Source organism: Hyposmocoma kahamanoa, unplaced genomic scaffold (assembly GCF_003589595.1).
Source record: "Hyposmocoma kahamanoa isolate Upper Pololo Valley unplaced genomic scaffold, ASM358959v1 93, whole genome shotgun sequence".
In the NCBI taxonomy this organism is placed as follows: domain Eukaryota; kingdom Metazoa; phylum Arthropoda; class Insecta; order Lepidoptera; family Cosmopterigidae; genus Hyposmocoma; species Hyposmocoma kahamanoa.
In genome coordinates, this window is record NW_020654810.1 from 7,325,030 (window position 1) to 7,335,362 (window position 10,333).

At 33.0% G+C, this 10,333-nt stretch overlaps 1 protein-coding gene across 1 annotated transcript; it reads right to left on the bottom strand.

Annotated features, from left to right (window-relative positions):
- Positions 1-525: 525 nt before the first annotated feature.
- LOC113237645 (putative nuclease HARBI1) lies at positions 526-4,924 on the bottom strand. The gene is made up of 4 exons (XM_026474256.1): positions 4,538-4,924; positions 4,156-4,297; positions 3,924-4,041; positions 526-535 (listed from the first exon to the last, which is right to left on the bottom strand). The coding sequence occupies exons 1-4, from the start codon at positions 4,769-4,771 to the stop codon at positions 526-528; spliced, it is 504 nt and encodes a 167-aa protein (XP_026330041.1). The 5' UTR covers positions 4,772-4,924.
- Between the last annotated feature and the right edge of the window lie 5,409 nt (positions 4,925-10,333).

The window sequence follows — 10,333 nt, forward strand, 5'->3', positions numbered from 1 at the left end:
CGTTACTGAACATAATATGCTTTTGGGGGACACAAATTATTTAATTATAGAAAACTATTTATTGGCTGCTGCATACTGTCGCACAGATAGAAATGGTGGTTCTTGCATATTAGTTAGAGACGGATTAAAATTCCAACCCTATGAAGAAATTGCGAAGTTAAGCATATGTAATTTGATAGAATGCTGTGCTGTAAATATATTGGAACATAATATGACTATCGTATGTATATACAGGGTACCTAAAAATCTAGATATAAAAAATAATTTAAACATTTTTTTGACAAATTAGATGATATCTTGACATTAGTTAGCAAAAATAAAAAACAAAGGATTATACTAGCAGGAGACTTTAATATTAATATATTACAAGAAGATGACACAACAAACCGATTGACACGCTTACTAGCAAATTTTAATATGAGAATGGAAATACATGATATAACAAGACCATGCAGTGGTACTTGCATAGATAATATAGCACATAACATGCACAGGTGCAAAGGGGAAGTAACAGAACTTAGTGTTTCAGATCATTCTGCACAATTAGTTAAATGCCCTGTTAAAGCAACATGTACTCTGAAACATTGGTATATAAAGAAAGAGATTATAGCAAGGATAATATGAATAAGTTTATGGAATGTATAAAGAATGTAAATTGGCTGCAATTAGATGGAGTATCAGATCCAAAGACAGCATTTTCAGTATTCTATGAACTTTTTAGATTATTTTACGGATTATGTTTTCCGGTATTTAAAGCAAAGATATCTCTTACCAAGAAATCAAAGTGGATATCACGCGGAATAAAATTGTGTAGCAGAAAGAAGCGACAATTATTTTGGAAGCATAGGTTATCTCAATACGAAAAACATCTAGAAGAATTTAAGACTTACACAAAACGATTTAAGCGCATTATTCAGCTAACTAAAAAAAGCGCAAAATAATTATTTTATTAAAAATTCAATAAATAAGTCAAAGGCAACGTGGCAAATAATAAATAAAAGTAACGCTAAAATACCCAAAATACATAGTGACAAAATATATCATAATGGACAAATTTTAACAGATCCAACTGAAATTGCCAACGCTTTTAACGACTTTTACATTGATCAAGCACAAGAAACAAATTTCAATAATGATTCAGCTGCCAGTACAAGCACTAAAATACCGTATACTTGTAAATCTATGTTTATGATACCAACAACTGAGAAGGAAATTCAGCAAATTATAAAGGATTTAAAGAATACAAAGAGTACAGGCTACGATGAAATAAACACGACAGTTCTTAAGCATGTGTCCGAATATATATCTCCAATATTGTCATACTTAATCAATATTTCAGTGGAGTATGGAATATTTCCGGAAGAACTGAAAATATCTATCGTAAAACCTTTATATAAAAAAGATAATAAAGAAAACATTAATAATTACCGACCTGTATCTCTCATTTCAATTCTGGCTAAGGTTTACGAGAAAGTCATTTATAAAAATATGCTCTCGTACTTAGAAACAAATAAAATTCTTATAAAAAATCAAAAGGGCTTTAGAAAGGGTCAATCAATGAACTTAGCCATTTATGAGTTACTGTTAATAGTTCTAAAAGCAATGGACAAAAGCAAACCAGTCATAGCATTATATATGGACTTAACAAAGGCCTTTGATTTTGTCAATCATAATATTTTGCTCGATAAACTGTTTAGATATGGGATCAGGGGAAATGTACATGAACTAATAGAATCGTATTTGACTAATCGAAAACAAATGACATGCATTAATAAAATATCGAATGAAACCAAAACTGACATATCGTATTTTTCTGCATCTAGAACAGTTCTACATGGAATTCCACAAGGATCAGTACTGGGTCCATTGCTGTTTTTAATTTATATTAATGACTTTCCAACAGCAACGTCATATCCCATGCTTATGTTTGCGGATGATAGTACTGTAATTTTTGACATTGAGCGTCACATTTCATTTGACCAAGAAATCAATAACGACATTATAAATATAATAAAATGGTTACAAAGCAATAGACTTCAAATTAATTTAAGTAAAACTGTGTACATTAATTTTAAACACAAAATTAACAAGACTCAAGAGGACCACGATATAAAATATCTTGATACAGAAATTAAGGAGGTAGTGGACACAAAATTTTTAGGGGTGTATATTGATAATAATATGACATGGACAAAACATATAGAGATATTGTGTATGAAACTTCATAGATTTGCCTACGCCTTGTGGAGGCTAGCTAAAGTGGTAGACAAAGAGGCATTACTAGTAACCTACCATGGATATGTCGCCTCAATTATAAGGTACGGTATCATATTTTGGGGTAATGCCAAAGATAGTCTGGCTGTATTAATCGCACAAAAGAGATGTGTGCGAGCCATTTGTGGTTTGAAGAGAATGGATAGTTGTGTGCCACATTTTAAGGAACTAGGTTTGCTGACGGTTCCTTCAATGTATATATTTGAAGCAGTCCTCTTCGTCCGGAAAAATCCCACACTCTTTGCCAAAGTAGATAGTACGCGTCGTCATTTAAATATTCAATTAGTAACACGCAAGACAGAATTATATAATAAAAATATCTGTGCGATGGCGCCAAGATTGTACAATAAACTTCCGAAAAGTATTCGAGCAATAGGTGACATTACCGGTTTTAAAAAACGTTTACATAATTTGTTAATATCAAAGGCATATTATACAGTAAACGATTTCATGAATGATAGGGATTTGAGATTCTAAAAATGACATTGAATATTATTTTAGAATTAGGATTAGTGATAGGGACTTATAATGTAATAATAATAATTTTGTAAAATTTGTAATAATAATAATGGTTTTCTAATGTAATGTAAATTTAAGACTTGTTATAAAATGTAAAAAATTCGTACGCCTAAGGGCAATGCACACTGATACACTTTAGTTGTAAGATCTTTATGGACGTGTGTACACGAATAAATGATTTTGATTTGATTTGATTTGATTTGAATTTTCTTGACCTTTTCATATTAGGGTTAGAGTGAATGGGGAGAGCGAAGGCAGTTGTACGAGACACTACTACTGAAAGTCATGCGGCACATACCCTATATGGTACGCCGATGGGAAACTAGACTGGAGCGCGCGGGGACGCCCGAACCCCCCCGGGAGTGGCCATCGGGTCCTTTCATCCGGTCGCCAACCGGCACGATGGAGCACCCCGGGATTTTTCGCGAGTTGGCGGGGCAGCCTTTCACTGGAGGCTAGTCAGCTAATTGGGCCCCCTACTACCTGCGGTCGGCCAGCGGAGCACCGTGCTTCGGATCCCGCTACCCTCCGCATCTAGGTTCCCAGCGCAACAACAAGGGAGCCCCGAGATCAACCAAATCAGTGCAGTGCAACTGTACAGACCCTTCACACCTAGGTTGGAAATATTCAAAACTGGTCTGTATTATAGAGCAATTAATATATATAATAAAATTCCTCTCACTATTAGAAACGAATCGAAAGACAAATCCTTCAATATAAAATTGCGTAATTTACTAGCCGAAAAATGTTATTATTCCATTGACGAGTTTTTTAACGATAGTTATTAATATTTTAATTATAGATTTTCATTTTGACATTATTTTAGATTTTGAATTTCATTTTAATGTAATTTAATTTTTTATTTGTACCTATCTTAAATTTTAATGTATTCTAATTGTTGTTGATGATTTTTGCATGTTAACTTATAATTTGCTACAATGTATAATATAATTAGTAATTTTACATGCGAACAAATGACATAATATTGCAATACCCAACAGGGTGTATGTACGTAACAGTGACTATTTTTAAGATCGTATTACACAAATTGTACATGCTAGCAATAAGATAAATAAATAAATAAATAAATAAATAAACATCGCCAACGCGATTTCAATACTCCAATGCACCGTTCCACGGTATTGCGTACGCGACAATGTTGATATGTGTAAAATTCTGCTGGAGATTCTGAAGCAGCACCAAGGATTGGTGTCATCATCCATGGACATTGTGCATAGCCAGAATCACCTGTTAAAAATTATTTTGTTTAATGTTATGTTATGATTTTAATGTCAAAAATTATTTGTAAAACTTTTTAATAAAAACGAATTCCAGCCTATAGAAAATGAGTTATATTCTCACCTAACAGCCAACAGCCTTCCCCAATGCTCTCCAGTCTCTCAAGGAATGATTTTACTGGTGACTGGTTCCAAACGAAAGAGTCATGAGATGCACCACCATATGATGCATCTACATGCAAAATATTTAGCTCACTATCACATATCTGCAATTGATAAGGAATACATTAATCACAAAAAATATAAATAAATACTCATTGAAATACTGATATTTTACAGCAAATACTATCACTGTTATAACTTACTAATAAAACATTCAGTGAATGGTAATTTTTCCGATTGAATTGCAAATTGTAATCATAAAGTTGTTCATTTTACAAAATAAATAAAATTTTCATGATTATAATGTCAATAAAACATTGGATAAATATGTGTAGCTAGCTTACTTTTAAGTCGTTACGAACAGCGGTAGAACGGCGCGTCGATGGCATATATGCGTCGATGACATATTCTTCCACCAATTCCTTAAAAGTACTTTTGGAAAGCCTGAAGTTTAAAATAAACTCTTCTTCGGGCAAATGCATAGGAGCACTACAAGCCCTCAGTTGTCGTTTTCTTATCCTAAGGGCTGCTCGCTTTCTACTATCTTCCGCATGTGCCAACAGAATAGCATGAGCCATTACTTATATTCACAAATTACAAAGAATATTACTCAAAGAAGCAAAATAACAAATCAAAGAATAAAACTAAACAAAAAACCAAACAAATGTTAGGCATCGTTATTTAAGCGCGCCTTAGTAAGACTGGCTTATCTATTTTACTTGGTCGGTTTATAGTGTTAATCACTAAGAAACCTTTAAAACACTAGTCGTTAGCAGTTGCTATCGGTCTCAAAATAAATTAATATTATTCACTCGGTGATGATCACTTTCATAAGCACTTGTGCTTACGGAATACGAAATAACGGTTATCGATACAAAATCAACTGTCAAAACGAGTTAAAGTGATGATCACTGAAGTTGACGTTTCGCAGTTGCTAACCATTGATAGAAATTACGAATAAGCATTTTTGACACAAGGTAGTTAAGCACTTTATTCGGTGATTATCATTACAAGCTGTCAGTTGAGTTACGCAATAGGCCTGCTGGTAACTTAAGAACAAATATTTTTTTTCAAGATGCACGCCATCTATCCCGTACGCGGGGAACTATTTTTATCAGTGATACCACTTTCTCGCGTTATACATTTTAGTACATTACATAAATTGTCAATTATGCTATTTTTCTTAGATAATTTAATAATATAACTTAACATAACTTCTGGTTGATCTGTAGGAACCAGAAGTTATGCTTAAAACGGCAATAATTCATTTATAAATAATTTATTTTATTTTTATGTTTGATAATTTTGGAATGATAGGGTTATTATCTGTTAGCAAATTATGGCAACACATACTAAACGTCACAAGAAAATTTTCTGCCGTTGTGTTTGTATACTCGTGCGCAATTTTCTCGTAATTTTGGTGTTTTATTGATATTTACGTTGAGTTGAGCTTCAGTTCCTCCGTATAATATTCCGAAATACCATCATTTCAGTATTGACTGTGTCTATTGTGTAAGTGTTTGTTACATACATAAGATAGGCCCTCCCTACGGAGTTTGGACCATATATCTCAGTGTAGTAATAGTTGGACGTTTTACACAATGCCTCGAGACGTCTGCTGTGTTCCTGGGTGTCTGGTCGTAGCAAAGGGTGGTAAGTGTAATTATGTTATTTAAAAATTAAACCTCATGTCATATCTGTATCTTCAATTATTCTGTACCTACTCTGGTAACTTAAACATATCGATATGTACATAAATCTGTCAGAAGATATCTTTATATCAATAAAAAACGATGAATTTCTAAAGGGTATCTTATTTATCGGACATTTTTAATGAGTTTAAAGGTTTAAGAAATATACACAGATATAACAAATAACTACAACTATATCGATGCTCGAAAGGCAAAATGGAATAAGCGACAAGAAAGAAACTTAAGAGAGCCTTCTACCTCGGAAATATTGAATGAAATTCACATAATTTTTCTTAGAGACTAATTTTTTTAAATAATATAAAGCTTTGTTTCAAAAATTAGTATTCAAGAAAAGTTATGGTGATTATTTTTTTTATAGTTTCGCCGATTTTATGGCTCTCTTGCAAATTTTGTGTCGTGTCGCTTATCCCATTTTGCCTTTCAAGCATTGTTATTTTTACGTAAAGAATTATTACTCATAGTCAATAAATTGCGTATCGGTACAAGTAATTTTAATTTTTTTTTCAGGTGTACCTCTACATTACTTTCCAAATCCTGAGAAAGATGCAGTAAGGTTTGAAAATTGGGTCAAGATTATTGGAGGTGGTATTGCGAGCCTGGACAACAACACTATCTACAAAACCCGAAGAATTTGTCGTCGGCACTTTGTAGATGTGAAAAATACACTATCTAAGTATTTATTGAATAAAAGTGTTGTGTTCTTCGTAAACAATTGGTGCAGAGAAGTCAGCAATGTCCTTACTGGCAAGAGCTTTTATAATTTTTCCAAAACAGATAGTGAAATGGACCGCATTATCGTACGGGCTCGAGAACATTATAATAAAAAAAAGGGTAGAAAACGAGAACGGCAAACCGGTGTACAAATAAATGTTTAAAAAAATCAATACCTTAATATGTTTTATTTATCTCTGTTCCTAACTTCATACACTTTTTATTATTTGGTACTAATAAATACTTAAAACTTGGGTGTTTTTATGGTTCTCGAAATATTATACTTGTTTGACCGACTTGTATAGAATCATTTACTTTATTTTCTGTAGTAAAGTAGTTAATCTCTTATTGCAAGTCGTGAATACCTTTGATATTTCGAGAACAATGAAAACATGCAAGTTTTGAGTATTTATTATTATCAAATGATTGAATGATATCCTATCTATAGATACGTAGCTATATATACGTCATTTAGTACTCCGCTTAGCGTATAGATGCCGCTCAGCGTCAAGAAATGACAGTTGCCAGTCTATCTCCAGTATTATATATTAGTCTATGGATTCGCTCTGGACCTTTTGGAGGGAAAAGTGTCGTTTTTGTTTTGACTTTCAATTATTTTGTGAAATCTAGTTTAAAGTGGAATAGGATAGTGCTATTGTGCCTTAATCGAAGATTAAAACGCGAAATTATACGAATCTCGAACTAAAATACCCGTATCGGCCCGTTCTAAGGAATCCCGAGTCAATCCAAGCACGCCGCACTATGGGAACCCTCTTAAGAGAGCCATCTCATAAATGCTTTTTACAAAAGCATGCGGGGATGCATGTATTATACCTTAAATCGTAGCTGAATAGTTACTCTATTATTATAAATAAGATTCAAATCTCTAACCATTCGTATGGCGCAGTTGAAATCATTTGAAGATAAGGAATAAAACAAATACAAAAACAACTTTGTAACTTTTATTTCTTCGATATGATTTTCTAGTATGAAAACAATAGAAATCATAGAAGTTTTACCCCATTTTAGAAAGCTTGGAATGTGTACTTTACTTTGAGATATAAAAAATGTGTAATTTAGCACAACATTATTTAAAGAAAAATATATAAACATCATATGTAATATTTTCTTTTTCTAATCTTTGACTTTGAGATATGACAGTTGCCGAAGCTTGCCGAAGTTCTATTTTTTGTGTTATTTTGTAAGAAATATGATATACTTAGATGGCAAACAAAAATTTCTTGCGGTTTCAGTGCGAAACATGTTTTAATTTTGTAAAATATGCAGTAAACTTTTTATTAATTTTAATTTCGTACATTAAGAGTTTCTATTTTTCGGAATTTTCTGCCCGTACCGTCAAAAAACGCATATGACACTATTGTTAGATTATATTTTATATTTTGCGGTATTTTTATCACATATTTCTCACAGAATTTGATTCCAATTGACAAACAGTACCATTAAAAACCGCATAACCGCATTATGATAAATTAGTTTTTATCAAGTAATTTTGCACTCGTCTTCTGTCATTATTTAGTATAAAACAGTGACTTTTTCATTAAACATTACAGTTCTTCATTAGTTTTTGTTATTAGCAAAAGTTTGTTACGCAGTAACTTTCCGCAATGAGTGAATTCTCGTGCACCAGACGCGACTTAAGTCTCGTGTTGATTGAAAATGATTCGAATTATGTTGTTTCTATTACACATTATATACGAAGCAATTTCACAGAATCTTCAGATGAAAACATAGCAAAAATTATAGCAAATATTCAAAAATCCTTCATAAACCAGTTTCGTCAACGCTTTTCTAAAGCGGGTTGAAAGAAAGATCTGTTTTTAAGCAAAAACAGCAATTGGTTGGATGGCATATTCACGGTGAAACTAGAAGAACCTACATGCCAACCTGAACCTTCTATATCAGAAGAAAAAAGAGGAAGACCTTCTAAAACGTACGAAGATAGTTCAGTGAGCACAAAAAAACGTAAAAACAAGGAATTGCTTGATTCATGTGGACTTGATTTCATATTGAACTCGTACATACAGGGCTTAAGGTCTCGTGGCGAAGTAGAAGAAGCCTTAATTGTTGAAGTTTTACGAACATTGCCGTCAGAAAAAAAAGTGAAATACGCAATAGTCTTCTTAATGAACCAGCACATATAACAGCGTATTCAAAAGACGAAGCACTCAGCATTTTTATAGAATTAAATCTGAACAAGGCACAGTATGACAATATGAGAAATTGTTTAATTACAAAAAATTGCTTATTGTTTCCTTCTTACAAGTCGATTCCTGAAGCTAAGCGAATGTGCTATCCACCAGAATCTAGCGTTGAAATTACTAACATAAAAGCACAAATAAAACTACAAGATCTTTTAGATCACACTTCAGCCAGACTTCTAAAAATTAATGATGTTTATAAAGTGGGTTCAACCCACTTAATGCTATATTCCAAATGGGGCTGTGATGGATCAAGTGGACAAAGCGAATACAAACTACCCCTGTCTGAAGAGAGTGATCTAATTTCAGACTCTACTTTATTTATATCATCTTTAGTGCCATTGCGACTTATTGATACCAATACTAATGAAGTATTGTGGAATAATCCTGTTCCTTCGTCAGTGAGATTTTGCCGATCAATTTTGATAGAATTTTCAAAAGAAACAGCTGAGAAAACGACACTGGTAGTCAGCGAAATTAATGCTCAAATTTTAGCCCTGAATCCTTCCCTAATTAATCACAATGGAGCAGGTATTGAAATAAAACACACGTTGTTTTTAACTATGATTGATGGGAAACAGGCCCAAGTTTTGTCAGAAACTTCCTCAAGTGCTGTGTGCACTATTTGCAGTGCAAGACCTACAGAAATGAATAATTTAGAAAGAGTGCGAAACAAACCTGTGGATGAAGCTTCTTATCAATATGGGCTTTCAACTTTGCATTGTTGGATTAGATTTATGGAACTTATTTTACATTTATCTTACAATCTAGGTTTTGAAAAATGGTCTGCCACAACAACAGAGAATAAAGATTTAAAAAAAGCAAAAGAAAGCTTACGTACAAAGAAGGTTCAGAGAAGAACTTGGATTGAATATAGATAAACCTAAACAAGTAAGTGGCAACACTAATGACGGTAATACAGCCAGAAGATTTTTCCAAAACTACCATTGTTCATCAGAAATCACTGGAATAAATGAGGAATTAATAAAACGGTTTTATATTATACTTCAGGTCATGTCAAGTGGTAGAGGTATTGATGCCACGAAATTTGGACAGTATGCATTCGATACAGCACAGCTGTATGTTAATAAATATAAATGGTGTTACATGCCGTCATCAGTGCACAAAGTGTTGATTCATGGTGAGAGTGTCATACGTCATTTTTCTGTCTTGCCTCTTAGACAACTCTCTGAAGATGCTCAAGAGTCACGAAACAAAGACTACAAGCAGTTCAGACTTCATCATGTAAGAAAATGTTCGAGGGCAGCCACCAACGAAGACGTTATACACACACTTTTGTATACCTCTGATCCATACATTACAAGCTTGAGAAAACCTTACAACAATAAATATTTGGAACTTCTTGATGAAGCAAAAGAGCTCCTGAGTGACTATTAAGCTATGTTTTTATGTATTCTTGATATTTAAAGTAGGTACTTCATCTTATTAATCTATAAATTTATAAGAACATGCATGGTTAAATCTAAGAAATTAATAC